Below are 20,857 nucleotides of genomic sequence, written 5' to 3'. Positions count from 1 at the left end.
CGTATGTCTGCATACAAACATCCATCATCCTTCGTTTGGAGTTGACTGTCTGCCATACTTTGGCCTGGGCTTTAAGACCGTCTTGAAACGTGTCTTGCCAATAAAAGAGAACATGCCTTAACTTGACTTAATATAATTGTATGTCCTCATAACTTACCTTACGTCCTCTTACTTCCTCTCCTCTCTCCCCACCTCGTCTCTCCTCTCCTCTCCTCTCATCTCCTATGCTCTCCTCTAACTCTCCTCTCATCTCCTCCTCCTCTCCTCTCATCTCTCCTCTCTCCTCTCTCCTCCCCTCCCCTCTCCTCTCCTCCCCTCTCCTCTCATCTCCTCTCCTCTCCTCTCCTCTCCTCTCCTCCTCCTCTGCTCTCCTCTAACTCTCCTCTCCTCTCATCTCTCCTCCCCTCCCCTCTCCTCTCCTCCCCTCTCCTCTCCTCTCTCCTCTCTCCTCTCCTCTCCTCCCCTCTCCTCTCCTCTCCCCTCATCTCCTCTGCTCTCCTCTAACTCTCCTCTCCTCTCCTCCTCCTCTCCTCTCATCTCTCCTCTCCTCTCCTCTCCTCTCCTCTCCTCTCTCCTCTCTCCTCTCCTCTCCCCTCTCCTCTCCTCTCCTCTCTCCTCCTCTCTCCTCTCCTCCCCTCTCCTCTCCTCTCCCCTCTCCTCTCCTCTCCTCTCCTCTCCTCTCTCCTCTCTCCTCCTCTCTCCTCTCCTCTCCTCTCCTCTCTCCTCCCCTCTCCTCTCCCCTCTCCTCTCCTCTCCTCTCCTCTCTCCTCTCTCCTCTCCTCTCCTCTCTCCTCTCCTCTCCTCTCCTCTCTCCTCCTCTCTCCTCTCCTCTCCCGTCTCCTCCCCTCTCCTCTCCTCTCTCCTCTCCTCTCCTCTCCTCTCCTCTCCTCTCCTCTCCTCTCTCCTCTCATCTCTCCTCTCCTCTCTCCTCTCCTCTCCTCTCCTCTCTCATCTCCTCTCCTCTCCTCTCTCCCCCTCTCCTCTCCTCTCCTCTCCTCTCCTCTCTCCCCCTCTCCTCTCCTCTCCTCTCTCCTCTCATCTCTCCTCTCTCCTCTCCTCTCCTCTCTCCTCTCCTCTCTCCCCCTCTCCTCTCCTCTCCTCTCTCCCCCTCTCCTCTCCTCTCCTCTCCTCTCTCCTCCTCTCTCCTCTCATCTCTCCTCTCTCCTCTCCTCTCCTCTCTCCTCTCCTCTCCTCTCCTCTCCTCTCCTCTCTCCTCCTCTCTCCTCTCCTCTCCTCTCCTCTCCTCTCTCCTCCTCTCTCCTCTCATCTCTCCTCTCCTCTCCTCTCCCCTCTCCTCTCCTCTCTCCTCCTCTCTCCTCTCCTCTCTCCTCTCCTCTCCTCTCCTCTCCTCTCCCCTCTCCTCTCCCGTCTCCTCTCCTCTCCTCTCCTCTCTCCTCTCCTCTCTCCTCCCCTCCCCTCTCCTCTCCTCCCCTCTCCTCTCCTCTCCTCCCCTCTCCTCTCCTCTCCTCTCCTCTCCCCTCTCCTCTCCTCTCCTCCCCTCCCCTCTCCTCTCCTCCCCTCCCCTCTCCTCTCCTCTCTCCTCTCTCCTCTCCTCTCCTCTCCTCTCCTCTCTCCTCTCCCGTCTCCTCTCCTCTCCTCTCTCCTCTCCTCTCCTCTCCTCTCCTCTCCTCTCCTCTCCTCTCTCCTCTCCTCTCCTCTAACTCTCCTCTCCTCCTCTCCTCTCTCCTCTCCTCTCTCCTCTCCTCTCCTCTCCTCTCCTCTCTCCTCTCCTCTCTCCTCCTCTCTCCTCTCCTCTCCTCTCTCCTCCTCTCCTCTCTCCTCTCCTCTCTCCTCTCCCAGGGTCCCAGTCGGAGGGCGGCTGCTGCCAACCTTCGGATGGTGCTGATGAGTCTGAGTCCCTGGCCCCCACCTACCGCTGCCACCCCACCAGCAGGGTCTGAGGGCCAGCCCAGCCGCCCCATCCACCCCACTGACTCTCCTTTTTTTTACTCCTGGGGCGACCCCTGAGGCCTCTGCTTCTCCCCCATCACCCGGTGGGGTCCTCCCACCGGGCCCCTGCGGAGGGGGGGGGGGGGTGGGGGTGGGGGTGGGGTTGGGGGGGGGGCTACACATGTCCACTCAAGTAACGTGGGCTGAAGCAAGGATGATGAGAATAATTGTAGCTGGTCGTTTTTGGGGAGGGGGGGGGGGGGGGAGAGTGGGGGGGTGGCGGGGGGGTGATAGTGAGGTTGACAATGAGGATGTTGATGATGGTGATGACGCTGACAACGTTGCTTCAGAGGAGTTGACTTTCACTTACTGGATGATAGCGAAGGGTTAGGTGACGGCGGGCGGGCGGGGGGGGGGGAGAGAGGCCGTGGTGCCCCCCCACCCCTGGGGTATGGTGGGGTTTTGTGTTTTTCCGCAGTAGCAGGACAGAGCTTGTTTGAGTCAGGCGTTTTATTGATTCAGCGCGCCGCGTATATTTCAGGTCATGTTTCTTTTTTCTTGACATAAATACCTTTTGTTTCGTCCCCCTCCCTTCATGTTCAACCTTTGCAGATGAGAGCAGCAGCACATCCTCACGAGCCCACTGCGTACGTTTCTATCGCAGTCGCGTGTCCGATCTGCGCTGCGACATATATTGCAGTATTACGTCCCAAAATGCGACTTCCGCCGAAGAGAAAAAAAGATTAGATTTTCTGAACACGTGAAATGTGTTTGTGTTTTTAAAGTGAGCAGGGAGAGGCGGTGCTCTGTGGTGGGCCCGCCCTCCTTCACCTCTCTGCCCACACACAGGGGGCTCTCTCGTCACCGTGCCTTCAGGATAGACAAGTTGGCCAGATTTGTTCACTGGTAGCTTCTAAACCACGCAGCTCTTCTTGCTGAATTACGTCCTTCTTTTTTTTTTTTCAGATATATATATACATAAGACTTACACTTTTCTTTGTTTACGATTAAGTGTAAGGGACGTTATCACCTACAAATGTTGTTGCATGGAGACCGGTGTAAATAGGCGGCCATTGTTGTGGTTTCATGAGGTTTGGGGGTTGAACCTATTTTGCCCCATGTTTCCACGTCTTGTTAAAGCAGAAAGAAAACGACAGAATACCAGAGGCTTCGTTGAAATAATCCACTCTGAACTGAAGTCCCATGTTATTAAAAATGCTCCTTTCATGACCTATTCACAACTCAACACAAAGTGTTCACGTACAGTGAGACACAACCATTCTGCAGTGTAAGGTACAGTGTTACTGTTTACCACTCACATTTCTGTGGCCCCTGGACACTAAATTACAACTCAACTCCAACCAAACTACAGACCTAAAGATCATTTCTTTCCACCCACCCTCTACAGTACCTGATCTGTTCTATAGTCAACTACGCCTCCTTCATCTAATGCCCAGTGAACACGGATAAAACAATGTAAATGTAGATCCCATCGCGTCACAATATCATTCCATTTCTGTCTTCTGTGTGTGTGTGTGTGTGTGTGTGTGTGTGTGTGTGTGTGTGTGTGTGTGAGTGTGTGTGTGTGTGTGTGTGTGTGAGTGCATGTGTTTTCAGTGGTCTGTGTGTGTGGTACGGTTGGTTTTATGTTAGGAATGCGCTGATGTCTCAAAGTGGTAGCGGTCGTCAACTCATACACTTAACATTTCATTGTGTTATGAACCACGTGGATACAAAACAACCCAAACAAAAACATAATTACTCAGCAGTGTGCGTCTGCAAGCTTTTGAGAAGACTCCAAAGATGTTTTGTTTTTTTATTGATTATCGTGAGATACACTCGAGATACACTCGTGAATCAAGATGGTGGACTGGTGTGTTACGGTTTTTGAAGATGTTTAGTTTCAGTTGTTGAAGTGCTGCTTACGACTGCCGCGGTTTGCTCCTCTTAACAGGGACTGTACTAGTTGCTTTGCAGCTGATTTGCAAATGTATTGAGGTTTCCAATAAGTTCAAAGTGCAATCTTTGGTGTGTGTGTGTGTGTGTGTGTGTGTGCGCGTGCGCATGTGTGTATGTGTGTGCAGTACAAAAACCTGTCCCTTTGGATATGTTTACATTGTTTATTTATTTTTAAATACGATGATTGCTCTATTGCTTGGACACATGAAGCATCATGTAAAAATTAAATACATCAAATTTCGCTTCACTACCCAATCACACCAGGACCTTACAAGCTTAAAGGGAAATGAGCATTTATATTCCCCAGCCTGTTGACTGGCAGCAGGGTCATCGGGAGTTGGTGGTCAAAACCACCAAAGTCCTCCTTTTATAGGAGAACATCATAATTAAATTGTTCCTAGCGGTTGTTTTCTTTTGCACACAGCGTACAGTTGTTATTCTGAGGGAACGGTCTTGATATGAACCACGGCTTGTTCAGGAACTCATCTCTCCTCCACTTTGACCGCGTTTTGCTTTTCTCTCTTACCAGCCGCTTTGTTCGGAAAAGTACCTTTAGCCATCGAAAGGTGATATTGTACGAATGAAGATATTTGTACTGTGATGACATTGCTATTTTTGTGAAGGCCGCATATGGCTCCAGCTCAGACTGTACAGATGACCTTGTGGATTATGGGATGTTGACGACGGCTCAGTAGTGAGACCCACAAAACGTGTGCTTGGAACTGAACTGTAAGTAAAGCATTGGTGAAGTGTACACATTAAATGTCATGTCTATGCACTGTGTGTCCGACTGATCTCTCTCTCGCGAGCGCCGTCCCCATACCGGGGGCGAAGCTACACCTGGTAGGTCCTGTGGTCGGGTGTCAGCTGGCAGTGGTCACATGATGATGACAGGACTCTCCATGTTCAGAACATTCCTCGCATCCAGCTGCTGCCTAATCCATTCCAGCTCAGGTCTGGTTCTGGACAACTCCGCTCCGCGCTGCTGTTAACGGCTGCCAGTCCAGTACATGCAGTCACCGCACACACATCGTATTAATAGAGACGACCATTGTGGAACAGCTTCACCTTATAATGGTTATCATTTAATGTGTTTAGTAGAAGCTTTTATTAATCCAAAGCGAGTGCAAGCGCAGTTGAACAATCAAAGCATCAATATACAAACAAATACTAGAGCTACTGCAAACCTGAAGTGCCGCACAGACCACATTTCCATCAGCGTTTGGACGTGCAGAAATGCAAGGGTTCTTCAAGTGCTCTTGATGAGTGCGTTAGTGCTGAAAGACACAACAGCGGTACACAAAACACTCAACAATGTGTTGAATACAAAGAGCGAAGGACTTCCCCAGAGTCTTCTCCACCTGAAGTCACGTTTCCAATGAGTTTTACCTTTGTATCTAAGTAGCGGTAATAGAACATCTTCTAGAATAGACCAGGAAGGGATGCGTTACTCGGGGAGCCTCTCTCTCTCTCTCTCTCTCTCTCTCTCTCTCTCTCTCTCTCTCTCTCTGTGGTCTACCTCACCAGGGGCGCAGCGGACAGGGTAGAAACGATGCGGTCGACCGAGGGGCACGGGACACATCCAGCATAACATGGTGTGATTATAGGGTTCAGGGGAGGGGGGGGGGGGGGGGGGGGGGGCACGGCGGAGCGGCGGGGACGTGGAGCCGGAGCCAGGGTGGAAACCATCAACTGGGGGCTTGAGCCTCCCAGCACCTAAAGAACATCACAGCAACACTCACGTTCCTACCCCCCCCCCCGCCACAGGGGAAGGAAAATAAAAAGCATGTTTTAACAAAGTTTTCCTCTCAAAACGTGTGTCCATCTAGTTTAGACCGCCAGCGTAACATGTAAGATGGTGTTCCGTCTGTGTGTGTGTTTGTGTACTTTGGTACTTCTTGTAGCACGGTGAAGGAAGACAAACCCTTTGCGAGTTCAAAGACACACAATGTTTTCTTGTGGAAAATGGCAAAGCAAGTTGATATACTCATGCACCGATATCAACCACTGCAGTCTACATATTACAATGATTTAACTGCCGCTGCCGGCCTGTAGTTTCCAGATAGGTCCACAAGTTTACAGACTACAAAGAGAAGCCAAAGAATGGGAATATATCCACCTGAATCCACCAAGACATCATTTGGGATCAAATCAAATGTGAAATCTGCATTGGGAGGAAGAAGTAATTCAAGGTTACCCTATCCACATATCAGTCGGTTTCGTAATGAAATGCATCCAGCAGATATATGGCTCACGTCTCGTGTGTCGATCACCATGAGCCTTACTCCATGTGGATACCGTGGAGTCCGTCTGCCTTCAGGTCTGTGCTGTCAATCAGACCTGTCAATCAGAGCTGGGGAAACAGAGAGCTCTCTGTGTATTTTCACATGTCACACTTTTTCTTCACACATCTGTGTTGGAAAATGATTTATTAGTGGAAGAAAACATACTTGCGTCCAGCTGTCAGTCAGTGTCCAGCCCGACCTGACTCAATAAAACACAAAGATTCATATATTTCAAAACAAAATACAGGATCAAGAAAGGAATGAAAGAAGAAAATATATTCAGAAAAATAAAATCTCAATTTTGACTTCATGCAAATGAAAATCTCATAGGATTGCAAAGAATAAATAAATGTATGCATGAATGTCAATCTTGAACCATGAATGACGGTGTTGGAATAGTGCTGAGCTATGTTCACCACAGGCCACTGGTCTCAGAGGTCTGCTCCCAGTCCAGTTAGCATCTCAACATGGTGAGTTCTGGGAGACGCCAGAGACAGTCTGCTCCAACCTCCTCCTCACTAAGATAAGATAAGGGCTTTATCAATCCCTGAGGGCCGTTTCGGTTCTTGAAAATATCTGCAGCATATAAATGAGAGGCGTTGCTTAAAGGACAATTCCGGTATTTTGAACATTGAGCGCCCTATCTGTGTCGTCTAGGATGAGATAGAGTGGTTGACACCGAAATTTGGACTATTGGTCCTGTCTCGGGTATTTGGCTCATTTTGAATCGCCCCTGCCTGCTTCAGAATGGCTGGCTATAGGGCATTCACAAACCTGTCCTTAAAACAACCCTAAACGTTCGTTTTCAGAAATGTGAAACTCACCGAGTGGTGTTGGTTGATGTTCCAAATCAAGTATCGTAGCGAAATACACTTTCTGTCGTGTTTTACTGCACATTTATCACATTTATTAAATCCCATTGATTTTTGTTGGAAGACTCGTTGCTTGTTGACCGGAAACGGAGAGGGGGGCTGTTTACGTTTGGTTGTAGTCTTTTCGTTTGGTTCTAGCCCTACTGTTGAGACGGAGAACGAAAAGACAACCAAATGCAAACAGCCCCCCTTTTCCGTTTCTGGCCAACGAGCAATCCTTCATCCTAGACAGCCCAGAAAGGGGGCTCAATGTTCAAAATACCAGAATTGTCCTTTAACTGTCGGTCTGACAGGGAACACGTTGATCTGTCTTCCAGAAGTTATCATTCAAAGAACTGGAGACCCTGTATGTACTGTATTGTACTGTATTCACTGTATGTACTGTATTGTACTGTATCCACTGAATGTACTGTATTGTACTGTATTCACTATGTACTGTATTGTACTGTATTCACAATGTACTGTATTGTACTGTATTCACTATGTACTGTATTGTACTGTATTCACAGATACAAAGAATGACACATGGATGAGGAAAAATCCTTTGTATGAGTAGCATATTAAAAAAGTTTATGGATTACATGGATTCATTGGGGTGCTTGTGCAATATTAATTATTAATTGAAGCATAGTGGTATTTCTACCCCAGGACTGGATGTACACGTACTGCTTTTATACATATAGTGCTTTATTGATAAACCTCTTGGTAGTTCATCTGCTTCCCATGTAACACGACAAGAGTTCAAATGCTCTCCTGTTTCCAGACACGTCGTTCTACCTCCTGTGGCCTCAACAACATGTCAATAAAATGAGGTGATCCAAAGCAAAGAACCTTTCTCTGTGGGTGTGTGTGTGTGTGTGTGTGTGTGTGTGTGTGTGTGTGTGTGTGTGTGTGTGTGTGCGCGTGTGTGTCTTGTCACCATGCATGGTGCCGCTCCCCCCCACCCACCCTGGTTTGGCGCATGAAATAATTTAATCCCACCCTCGCTGGAGGAGTCAGGAACACTGGATATTTCCAATGGGAACAACCTCCCTCACTGATGATTTTTGTCTGTTTTTCCCTTTTTTGGTCCCAAGAAAATAGCTGGCAAAGGATTATCTGGCATTCAATAAAAAACATAAACTCATTTTACATAGAGCGGGAAAGAATCTTGGTAATTTGAAAAATATGTGTATTGTGCATTACGTGTGTAATTGTGTGTGTATGTGCAGGTGTGCAAGTGTATGTCTCTGTGTCTCTGAATCACAGCAGTGTGTGTGTGTGTGTGTGTGTGTGTGTGCGTGCCTACGCGTCAGTATATTTTCATACTGCAGTCCTCTCACCATACGTCCGGCTCCGCTGCGGCCACATGCACAAATGAAAGCTTTTCCATATCCTGAGTCCAATCAGGTTCTCCACCACAGCCACACCTCCAGCGTAACCTCATCGGCCAGCTCCATCCTGACCACCCTGTCCACAGCCCCTCTCACCCTGAGTCCCCTGGAGGAGAGGAGAGGTCCACAGCCCCTCTCGCAGCCCCCTCCCTGTCCCCTGGAGGAGACACAGCCCCTCTCCCCCTGGAGGAGAGGAGAGGTTCACTAAACACATCACATCATTCCATTCCAGATACACAGCTGTCCTCCAAAATGTACGCAACAAATAAACACACATCAATCAGACATTTGCATGTGTATGTACGTGTGCATGTGTGTGTATGACCGTGTGTGTGTGTGTGTGTGTGTGTGTGTGTGCGTGCGTGTCTGTGCATGTGTGTGTGTGTGTGTGTGTGTGCGTATGTGTGTGTGTGGGCATGTGTTGGAGCATTAAAAGAAATGACAAACATAACTTTGCATTTGTCTTAAAACAACATTGTTGTACAGTGAGTTGGATGTTCCATTCTCACCTATGCTTCATTTAAAATGTTAGTACATGCTATGCATGTTGTATGCAGTACATGTATGTGTAAGGAGACCCCAAACCTCTGAACAATCACGGCACTGCACTGTAAACATCCTGCATGGAAAATATGGCACCGCTAAATACAAGTCGGCTGCTGAGTGCAACCGACAGCAGGAAAAAACAACAAAATGCTGCAGCGCTAACTGCAAACACATGCCATCACATTCTTGCTGTTTTTTTCTGTGGACACAACAAAGTTAGTGAGAGAAACAACCGTTTATTCAGAAGGTCCGATTGGGGAAAACCCAGTTGTAGCTCTGTCACAGCATCACACAGAGTTAGTTGGAGTGGCATTAGTGAAACAACAGAACGGAATATCCCCCGATGAAACACTATCCGGATAAGACATTTGTTCACTTGTGCGATTTGGATATTTTGAATCTAGACTTATGATCTGCAGCCACTGTCAGTGACTGCGAGCATCAGCATTGTTTTTTTGTCTGAGTTGAAATCCCAATCGCAAAAACACTTGCATGTAGTTTATTTAGCGGGGCGCCACTGTGAGCGCCACAGCAGCTGGCCATGTTCAGTGCTATTGCAATTACAAAGCAGCCACCACTTTATTACAGCGTATAAAGCAGGACTCTTGAACCGGACCCCTGCGCCCAGCCAACATGATGTAGTTCCCCCTTTGAGGTCCCAGACCGCCACACGCGGGCCGAGAGCAGGGGTATGGTATTATGATCAGTGTTGTTCGCCAACAGTCTTTGGTTGGGGTGGGGGTTGCGGAACTCATCAGTCAAACTGATTGGAGCAGACACACAGACTGATGGAAAACTAATCAGACGTGGCACCGCGGCACATCTGGTCCGGCACAGTGACACTTGAATCCCTGTTTCGCCTCAGGAACGTGGTCGGAAATGTTTCATAGTGAACTGGTTTGGTAGTTGGGAGTGGTGGTGGCCGTGGACTGGTTCGCTGTATACGCTGCCTTGTAAGTCTCTCGCACCTTATTCTCACACTTCTTACATAATGTGCTTCACTAGGTTCTGTATTGCATCCAATGCGTCGACGCCTCAGGTATCAGGTGACTATTCACATAGTTCTGATAATGAGGAAGTTGCAGACCAGCATATATAATTATGCATATCTTACATTAATCCTAAAATTAAAAAATTAACTCTTCCAAGCAGCCTGCTTTCCAAGCGTATTTGAAAGAGGTTGGGAAACGGATTGGGCCATGCCAAGCGCCGGCTCAGATCCACGTCTCCATTGTACGTCTACATTATAGGATGACTAATTAAAAACACAGAGAGCAAAGCTCCCGGGCTTTGCTGAAAACGTCTTGGCTCTCGACGCGCCACTAATTGCCAACAGATCACAGATCCGAAGCGGGCTGGAAAAGCTGGTGCCTGACGCGTAGGTACGTTTGGCTTCCTTCGTTCCCATGACTTTCGACGGCAAGGAACATTAACCTATAATCGGACAAACGACTGCATGTGTGACATATGGGCCCCGAGGGATCGGCCAGGAGACGGCGCTGGACAACAAGCGGCCACGCTGACGTCCCTGTGATCATCACACGGTACGGCATTGGTCACCAATGCAACGGTAAAGGAAACACAGAGCACAGGGGAGACCAATAAAGCGTAGCTCCTATTAGCCCACATCCCCTGGAAGGGAGCGTCACATCTGTTTAGCACATTTGTTGCGCGCAAAGGTTTACGTGAGCGAAGCATTGTGTGTATATCATCCTTGGCCCGCCTCCTCCCCGAGATTTAGACAGATGGCTGCAGGCGAGTCTGATGAATACAACCTCAGAGGGGGAGATTAGTTTAAACACTTTCTATCAAGACTCAAGACTCTTTTATGGCCGTATAAACGTTGGTTATGGAGAAGCCTTTTCTCTTGTAGCGTGGATGTTTCCAAGGCCATTCTTCGTTTGCCGCGCACCTCATCCTTTGCTCTTACTCTTCTCGTTTATGATACATGGCAACACATGGAAGAGCTTAGGCTGTGTTTTCTCATGGAGATTGCATTAAAGCCCGTCTGAAAAGTTTATTTGACATTCAAAAATGGCCTGCGCAAACCGTCTGGCCAAATGCATAAAAAAAGCCCAAAAAAAAAAAGGTTATTTTTTTACAAAACTTTGAGAGAAAAAGGTTAAAATATAATAGTTATTTTTGAATTTGCACCTGTTTGGCATAGATTTCTTAGTATTCTGTTCAACTTTGATTTAGAAGAATGTCAGCCTCAATGATGATGTAGCTTCAAGAAAACATGTTTCATCACAAATCATGACTTTCCCTGTCCGGTGTTCACCGGACTTCCATGAGAACAAAGCACCGAGCGTGAACGTTGTGTTATCACTCTGCCACACACCGCAAGAAGTTCACTGACGTTTGGTCTTTTTAGCTCGATTTCAATTCTGAATCAGAAATCAGCGGCATTGGGACATGCAGTACACATGTAGTGGAATCCTCTGGCACCTCAGAGTCCTGTAGTCTGAACACGTTTATCCTAAACCGATGGAGTCATGGTGGCCGCCAGGCCGTCCCTCTGCAGGAAGCTAGAAGTAGGAACTAAGCGAGCGAGGTGGTACGGAGTGGGCGTCCTCTGGTCCTCAATGTCCACTTCCTAAAATGGCTCTCTGATGGAATGACTAATTAGAGGAAAGAAGTAAGATGCATTTTCTTAATTGGTTTGATTCAATAGATTCAATCGATCTAATTTCTAAGGTGCCGTTATGCTTAGAACAGCATAATGGCACCTTAGAAATCACCTTATAAATTACAATTGTAGTGCAATTTATATCCATTTATACAAACTAACACACTAGCCATCTCAAAAGCGAACCAGATGATTTTTTTCATTAGTTGTATTTGCATCCAAATAATAATAAATAAAATAAAAAAGATATTTTTTGACTAATCAAACAATGGACAGTATTGTATTTGAGTGCTCAGCACCATATTTTAATAACAAAAAAATCCAACATTCAATCCGACTTTTAAAAAAAGAACACAGAGTAACCTCAGCGAGTGAAACCCTGATCACTGGATACGCACTATGTACAGTAACACAGAGTAACCTCAGCGAGTGAAACCCTGATCACTGGATACGCACTATGTACAGTAACACAGAGTAACCTCAACGAGTGAAACCCTGATCACTGGATACGCACTATGTACAGTAACACAGAGTAACCTCAACGAGTGAAACCCTGATCACTGGAGACGCACTATGTACAGTAGCTGGCCCACCAAGGCCAGGGTGGATGGATGGTCGATTGTAACTCCAGAAGGATTACGTATGAACATATATTGATGAACATCGTTGTCCCCACACATACTTTGAACAAATCTTAACCACTGTAAATTAAATAGTAATGGATTAAATTAATGATGGTTCAACTATAGGGAGCGTGAGAACATTACTGGACCATAACAGGACTCTGTTGTGATTGAAGCTGGTCCCTGAGGCATGGATCTTCACCCATGTATGGTGTCTCTTGATGCAGAGTGGCACGTCCAGATCACGACCTAACGCCCACCGTTACCACAGTGCATCACATCTTACAGAAAATAAGTGTGGATTTTGATCCCCCCAAATCAAACATATAGTCAATTTGTATAAATGCTAACACAACATAACATACATGTGTCCAGCACAGAAAAAAGAAATAAATGATATTCCAATGCAATAAGGACATCCTTCAGCCAATCCATCAGCCTCAAGCTCAATCCGTTAAGAAATGTTTAAGTATTTTTGTTTGTTTATAACGTGTATAATGAGATAAAATCAAATGAAGTCATATTTTGCTTTAGATAATCTTACTATGAAATGATATGAATATAAGCGACAGCAACAAAAGCATAAGAATATAAAAGTAGTGCACTGGAGGACCAACAGAGCGATTCACTCCCCGTATCAGAGCCTCACAAAGTCAAAACCAATGGCAGCAACTTATTCATCTTACTGAATGCATGGACATTGCTCAGCCTTATATTACAAAACAAACTCGGTCCCTAAATGTCCCTCCTTCATGTTTAAGATGCTCTGTGAAAGACAGCCCACCGCCCAGGGGTTGATAAGAACCAGCGATAACAAAGAGTGTGTGTGTGGTACTTCAGTCCCTTATGGTCTTGGTGAGGCCCTTCTTGAGCCGGGGGCTCCCCTGGTCCTGGCGGGTGTCCTGGTCCGGGTGGGCCTGGGGCTCTGCTTGGTACAGCTGCTTGAGGCTGTGGGTCTGCCGCTCCTTGGCGCCGGTCTCTTGCCGGGCCTGCCGCAGCAGCCTCTTCAGCGTCTTCACCTTCTCCCTCAGGTGTCCGTTGGCCTTCTCCAGGGTCCTGACCTTCAGGGAGAGGGTCCTCACCTCCTCCTCCTCCTCAAACAGGGCCTTCTGCACCGCCGAGCAGAGCAGCTGCCCAGGAGAAAGAGCCATGACTTGTGACTGAATCTAAATCGAGGCGTTTTGAGTCATGCAGAGGGTTAAGTCACATTGGACCGATGTAAATATTGAATTAACTTTGGCGCATAATCAGGTCATATGAAGTGAGTGCTTGTACAATCTGTTGCCCTTTTTTTATTTTCATTAATCATGCAAAAGCTTGTTCATTAATCATCAGCAAGGATGACATATACTGGCATATACCAGATCACTATACATACACTGACGGAATGTTATTTTGGGCTGACGACCAATCATAACAGCCCAAACCTAAACCTAACCCTATTCCCCATGCTAGGAACAACTGAATCCAAGATACTTTTTTTTTTTTTTCTCACTGTCGCTACAGCATGGAAGCTAATCTGAAGTTAAAGGCAAGAGTCAGAACATTTTGGGTGTTCGGAACTCAACCCAAATCGAACTCAATTACAATATTTATTTCCTAGTTTAAAATAGTGCAGCCTGTATTGATGCACAGGAAAAGAAAGAAGACATTTCTTGAGTCTACAATATGTTGGTGCCCTGCTCTCCTATGTGGAAAAGGCCAGGTGGTTCTCAATGCATCTCTGTTCTTTGCCTCTCTGTTGGGTGTAGATTTACTTCTCCGAGCCCAGTAGTTCCTCGTGGCCCAGATAGAATCACGGCAGTACATTTGACTCGTATAACTGTGGGATGGGGTTTGAGGAAATGTAAAATACATTTTTTGTACGCTTTATCGTACATGTTATTACTTATGCCACAAGGACCTCTGTGAGTGAGCAATCTACAACTTATAAAGTCTTACCTCTGTGTAAGTGATCACACGTCACTCGTGAGGCAGGCTATTTCCAAAAGGAGAATTCCTGTTTGTTAGCACGAAACCCGCTACAGAAAGCTGGGTGTTCTTTGGGGCACAGGTTTCAATTTCATTCAAACGGGGGAGTCAATCTACAGATGGTTCCAATCCATGTCTACCCTGATGTATTTTTCCGTCTAAGCTCCTGTGTGGACAAATACTTGGATAATTGGCCTTGGGAAAGCCCAGAGACGGAGCTTGAGATGCTGTTAGAAAATACAGCATTAACCTGCCTCAAAAAAGCAGCACCATACTTCATAAAGCTTTGTTTTTTTCTGTGGTAACACTGGAAAGCAGCAATCTAAATGAATCAAACCATTACCAATACTTTTGTTGGAATGGAAGGCTTACCTGGAATTACATCCCATACAATTCTCACGTATGGGATGAAATAAAGTTATTATCTTAGCTTATCTTATCTTATTAATGTTCTTAAACTAAACTTAACTTCAACAACTCATCATGAAGGCAAGGAAAGCAGTGCAGGACTAGGACGTTGTACCGGACAACCCTTTTTATTTTTCCATTCCTGTTCATGTCTATAATCCATAATCAATCCCAAATGTCGTAAAGAAATCAAGGACATTTTGGAAAACCTGTCCATCCTTTGCAGGATGCTGAACCAATTTCTGGTTCATAAGGGACTTCATAAGAGGAGGCAGATGTTTCTCTGCACTACAACTGTTCACCAGAGTCTGCTAACTCTTAATCTGTACAGCATGCCAGTCATTACAAAACGCTGAGCATTGGGAAGAGCCAAATATGTTCACTGCATGCATCATAATTATTGACAGTTTGTTATAAGATGGCTGATAGGATGTTGCTGTACTCCACCTTTCATGCTATCACACATCATCAATTCCCCTGTTCCAACGCTGCACACATTAAATAAACTTTATTTCCCATAAGGACATTTCCCAACTAAACTGTTGCCATAAAGTTGTGTTTAATCGTTGGTTGCTGGTGGGATTTCTTTTTTACTGAGCCAAGGAACAAGCTTTGTAAGGAACAAGCTTTTAAGGCCTGTTTCTAGTCAACAGAGCTGGTGGTTGAATCTCTCTACAGCACTGGCAGGTTTCACCAACTTCATACTCCAAGCATTGGGCGCTGCATGAGGCGATCGGGCAAAGGTTGATGTCAAGTCTATTATCCGTTCTTGGGTAGTGGAAGTAAAAACCAATGTGTTTTTCTTTAGTTCAGGAGAACCCTAAACATGACACGAACCAGCTGTCTGGGTCAGCTCAGACGGCTCTGAGTGTAATCAGAGACCCCAGCAAAGAGAGGGTCGTTAATGGAAAACTGAACCACATTTTTATTCTTTTCCAAGTGAGAGCCTGATTTATTTGGGATTGTTTTCTATTCCAAATAATCAGCGACAAAGTGGAAGACGGAGCGATCAGTCAATGCCGAGTTGTACCGAGATAGTGCTACTTCATGGTCTGAATGTGAAACGGTCAACTTTAGCGGTTCAAATGAACCATTGCGCTCCTTACCCTGCTGTCCTCCTGCGCCTCCCACTCAGGGGTGTAGGTGTGGACCTGCGTCCCGGCCGTGCAGTTGGAGAACTGGAAGAGGCTGGAGAACATGTGGTGGCTCTCGGCCGTGTCGGGGAATATGGGGTCCTGGAAGTTGACTCCATGAGGGAGGATGCTGTAGTTCTCGTCCATCCTGGTGGGGGATTGGCAGGTAGTTGTGGAGGTTGTTGGATTGCGAGTGATTGCATGTGATTGCATAGATACGTACATAAAATGCAGGCAAGGAGTAACACACAGTGCTTGGGAGAAACACACAGTACATATACTTCAACTGAGTAGTAGTAAACGTTTGAACCGTTATGAACCATCGTTTAGTGGTTCTGCCTCTAGGGGCCCATTCGGTCTGGTTCAACAATGTGTTGAAATCATTGGCGTGTTGCACAAATGTGTGTATTTCTTCAGCACATGACGGAATTAATCTCAATTAGTGACTTTATTTTGCTTGGAATCAAAAATTACCTCTCCATATTGTGTAACATAACGAATCTGAATTTCAGTGTGTGGTTTAAACGATGCCTTTTTTCAAGATTATTTTCCTTAAAAATATGATTCAGTCAAGAGTAAAGATAAAAAGAGTGATATTTGTTTATTGGGGGCATTTATCTAGGTGAAGGTTGAACACAACAAGTTTAAGCAATCTATGTAAGAAGTGCAACCAACGCAGAGCAAGTAGTGAGATAATACATACTCCTTATTTAGAAGCTTCATACCCATTGGATGAGGGTAATGGCGCGTTCACACCAAAAGCGACACCAAAATACATAAGTCTTTATGTTGAATAAGTCAACATATAGACGGAGTCAACATAGTCAACATATAGACGTGTTCCAGGCGACAGGCGCCTAGAACGCGTCCATACGTTGACTTTGTATGGAGTCACGCCGCCCCGTCGCTTTGGGTGTGAACGCGGCTTAAGGCAGAGCCCTTCATGTGAATGGGCCCCGCATGGTACACATCTTCTCCTGCACTATGGAGGGAGTAGCAGAGGAAGTCTCCGAAGCAACATGGCTCCCATCCATCTGGATCCCATCTAGTGTCCCTTGTGGTCCATCAAAAGCTTGACTATCCCTGTCCAGTCCATCATCACTCTGGGACTCTCAAGCCTGTGTGTGTGTGCGTGCGTGCGTGCGTGCATGTGCGTGTACATGTGTGTGTCTGTGTGTGTGTGTGCATTTGTGTGTAGTAGGGCTGGGCGATTAATCAAATTTTGATCGCGATTTCGATTTCAGAGTGAAACGATCACCAAACTAATATAATCGAGTTGAAACGATTTTATTTTTATTATTATCATTTTTTCAAATTTCAGAACAGCTGGATTCATATCTGGACTTTATTTTCTATTTGACAGTTTTGTGTATTTTTTTAAGGGGAAATTTCAAAGTTCTCATTTACAAAGTGTTTTTTTTGGAGAGAAATTATGAATAAACTCATCATGTTTTCAAACTCAAAAATAATTGTTTGAATAATCGAGATTTCAATATTGACCAAAATAATCGTGATTATGATTTTTTCCATAATCAAGCAGCCCTAGTGTGTAGTACGTGTGTGTAAATGAGTGCAGGGCTAACGTGTGTTTGCACATGCACAGGCTGAATGTTTGTACACTTGATTTACTATACTTGAAGTATACAAACACACCTTCTAAGTTTTCCATGTTTGTATAATCCCAAATTGTGTTGTTTTGGCTTGTGGGGCTTCTCATAATACAAATCAAATTTCTAGACCTCGCAACTCAGATAGGCTGTGACTTTGTGCATCCCGAAGAGTTGTGCATCCCAAAAGTGGGTGCAGTGTGATCTGGATATAACAAGACTCATGAACTCCTTCAACAGCATCTCACACACAAGACTACATGAATCCCACAACCATGGTACACTCCCAACACAGATGTAGCACACAGTCTCCCATTCCTCAACAGAGAAAATGGTAACCCTTTCATATAATACAGAAACCACTTGTGGTATTTTGAAAATATCTCCATGCCACATTGATAAACACTATAAGTTAAGTTTTAACTATAAGTTAAAGCTGATGTTTGTCTTTCTAGCGGGCCTCACCTCCTGACACTGGTCTTAATCCCATGGGAGTAAATGACAGACTAGGAGGCAGCAGACTAAGTACACGTCTCCTTCTCGGTCCGCTGGGAGACCCCGACATGCATTTTTCTCCATGCTTCAGTCTGACCAACGCTGGCTCAGGGTTGTTTTTATCAGTGATTGATTGGGGACGGTTATTTTGGTCTGGGAAGATGTTTTTGGGGATATTTTAATCGCAGGAAATGGAACTCACTGGAGATTACAGAGCGAATGATTAAACATTTTTTGATCCAAGACCTTATTCTCAGTGTTGCAAATGAAAACAATAAAACACGCAAAGTGTTTATTTTTTCAGACTTATCGCTGTTTTTCCTTTTGACTCACTTGGACTTTGTCTTGCTGACTGAAAACAAAAAAGCAAGCAAAAAAGATTGAACGTTTTCATGGACTGGTTGATTGAAGTTGACCCTGCCTTCTAGATTCATCGCGTCGCTTGCCGTTGAGTTTGCATTGTCTGTCCTAAATGACCGTAGTACACTTGTAACCACAGTGGAGATAAATCTCATGGAGAAGCTGGCGTACCAAGGATGCATACAGGCTTACTTTGTGAACTTTAGGGGTCAAACCCACAAGTCTTTTGGCTGGGAGTGAAACTCCCTGAAACCCTACACCGTCCTCCCTCGTACTGAGATCATCACACCATACCTAGCATGGTACGCTTGGTCATAAAACCATGACCAAAACCTCTCGCTGACGTCCTTCATCATTCACACTTGTGTGAATTGTGAATACGTGTCTGTCTGAGAATTCACTGCATCCTCCAAATGTTCCTGGCCATTGTTCACGTCCCATTATGGAACTGAAAGAGGACCTCCATGGTGAAGGAGGGCCTCTGGATGTCAACCCTGAGCCCTTATTGGAGGGTTACCCATGCCGACCGGCAGAGATATAGGTTCTATGGGTTCTGATGAGTTTGTAGCAGAGGACTCTGATGCATGTAAGAGGGAGGAGGAACAGGCCATCACATCAAAAGCCATCATCAGGCTAACACTACTGGAGTTCGGACTTGCTCTGTAATCATGCAGGCCGGGACGCAGCCCCGGCGCTGTCCTATGGTAAGAGCTCGGTCCGGTGCCACACAAGAACAAATGCATATTGAAACAAAAATATGCTTTTGCGTTTGTGTGTAACAACGATCCCTTGCCTCCCGGGTACCAAATCGATCTACGATTAAACGATACAAATTTGCTGCGGAGTTCACAAATTCTATTTTAGTGGATAGGCTATAGTGTGAGAGAAGGTCACAGTTTATAAGAACCCTTTCATCCCTCATCACTGCTATTGCTATCATCAAGAAGCTCTCGCTTCCCCAAATGGGGTTCATATTATTTAGGGTTAGGCCTATACAATTCTACCACAGGACACACACACACACACACACACACACACACACACACACACACGCACACGCACACGCACGCACGCACACACATTGCAAAACATGGGCAAATAAGTTCCTACACTATCCAACACTCATGGCAGCCAGATGTTTAGTGACATGGAGTTGCAGTGCAAACAATCGGACTATCAGCTTGATGGAAATAAATGAACGAAGGTGTTTCAGCAGTTTCAGCAGACGTTTAGTTAGGACGAAAAGTTTGCGTCCTAACTAGTTTGCAACACTCTGATTCGAACTGTACCCAGCATTGCACATTCCACATGAAGGCCTGTTCGTTTACCAATAGGATGAGGTTGAAGCCTAACGTTGGGCAGATTGAGATGCATGTATTAATCATCCATCAGCCTCAAGAAACATATTACAATATATAAGTATATTTCAACATTTCAATATTTCAAAATGTGGCCATCGAATGCAGGGCAAAGCTTTGTCGGTTTTGTCTCTTACCTTAGGAAGAAATAATAGGAGTTGTTCTCTGTGACGCTGTAGGTGAAGCATTGGAAGTAGCCCAGGCCGGTGATGTTGAGCCGGGACCCGGCCGGCACCTCCAGCATGCTACCCCAGGCCTGGTCGCAGAGCAGCTCCACCTCGGCGGTGTAGAACAGGTCCGGGTCGTGCCTCCAGGGCAGGGAGTTGTACACGCTGTACGACTCCTGGTGCAGCGCGAGCACCTTGGCGAACACGATGATCTCCGCGAGCTCAGCGCGGCACGCCTCGGTCTGGGGTCGCCAGTCCCCGGGCAGCTGACAGCCCAGGCCCACCTCCACGTGCACCACTGCTAAGATAAACGTTAAAATGATCCACATCTTCAGTGATCATATGGCTTTAACACACGAAGGAAAGTCTGCTGCACGGTTGGGAACGATGCGTAAAGGTTCTGCAACCGTCCGGCGACCCGCGGGGTTTCTATCCAATAGCGCTGATTTAAATAGAAGAAAAAATGGAAATAAATGTGAACAGAAACACAACGGCATGTAAAACGGGTCCCTTTGTCTTCCTCCAGTCCACTTTAAAACTTTAAACTCACTGTGCGACCGTAGTGGGTCTGATTACAGCATCTAATCATCCCCTCGCGTTTCCGACACATTTTTCATATTTTGTGAGAGTTAAAGTCTCCCCAAACACCGCCGTGCTATCGGGGAGCATTTAGGTGATGTCTGAAATGAGTTCAGTCACTCTGATCCCTTTAGAAAGTAAAATACATGATACTGATTTCGGATTAGCAATTAAAAATGAAGGCATTTGACGCCCCCTCGTGGCAATAAAATATATTCACTCTCTCTCTCTCTCTCTCTCTCTCTCTCTCTCTCACACACACACACACACACACACACACACACACACACACACACACACACACACACACACACACACACACACACACACACACACACACACACACACACACACACACACACACACACACACACACACACACACCATCAACTCAGGGCCCATCACATGCAAGTCCCTGAGCAGATGAGTGGTTCCACGCTCACGCAACGCATTGACCACGCAGACGCTTCGACGCAGACGCTACAATTTTTGGGTGGCGCACGTTATGCCCTTGCGGTGGACGCAAGGAGGGTCCGCAAGGACGTAGGGGTCCGTAACCCCCTTGCGTTGCGTGAACGTGGGACCATAATCAGCCCTTAAAG

The 20,857-nt window shown here is 46.2% G+C and overlaps 2 protein-coding genes across 2 annotated transcripts in view; one reads left to right on the top strand and one right to left on the bottom strand.

Moving 5' to 3' along the window:
• The window catches only part of camk1b (calcium/calmodulin-dependent protein kinase Ib), a 40,450-nt gene extending 38,429 nt beyond the window's left edge, over nucleotides 1-2,021 (top strand). Inside the window, exon 12 of the mRNA XM_084463782.1 lies at nucleotides 1,801-2,021. Within this exon, the coding sequence (XP_084319908.1) occupies nucleotides 1,801-1,901 (101 nt within the window). The 3' untranslated portion in view covers nucleotides 1,902-2,021. The remainder of the gene's footprint in view (nucleotides 1-1,800) is intronic.
• Nucleotides 2,022-11,893: 9,872 nt separating this feature from the next.
• Nucleotides 11,894-20,313, bottom strand: ccdc3b (coiled-coil domain containing 3b). Its single transcript, XM_084464878.1, has 3 exons — nucleotides 19,647-20,313; nucleotides 15,663-15,837; nucleotides 11,894-13,307 (listed from the first exon to the last, which is right to left on the bottom strand). The coding sequence occupies exons 1-3, from the start codon at nucleotides 20,003-20,005 to the stop codon at nucleotides 13,014-13,016; spliced, it is 828 nt and encodes a 275-aa protein (XP_084321004.1). The 5' UTR covers nucleotides 20,006-20,313; the 3' UTR covers nucleotides 11,894-13,013.
• Between the last annotated feature and the right edge of the window lie 544 nt (nucleotides 20,314-20,857).

Source organism: Micromesistius poutassou, assembly GCF_964030765.1.
Source record: "Micromesistius poutassou genome assembly, chromosome: 2".
Classification (NCBI taxonomy): Eukaryota; Metazoa; Chordata; class Actinopteri; order Gadiformes; family Gadidae; genus Micromesistius; species Micromesistius poutassou.
Note: the sequence above shows the minus strand (reverse complement) of the source record. Positions and strands in the feature narration are given on the sequence as shown.

Coding starts and splice junctions, on each gene's coding strand:
- ccdc3b (XM_084464878.1), bottom strand. CDS start 20,005: ATGTGGATCATTTTAACGTTTATCTTAGCAGTGGTGCACGTGGAGGTG. Junction 15,838..19,646: donor TCCTATTATTTCTTCCTAAG/GTAAGAGACAAA, acceptor ATCCCCCACCAG/GATGGACGAGAACTACAGCA. Junction 13,308..15,662: donor AGGCGCAGGAGGACAGCAGG/GTAAGGAGCGCA, acceptor TCTCCTGGGCAG/CTGCTCTGCTCGGCGGTGCA.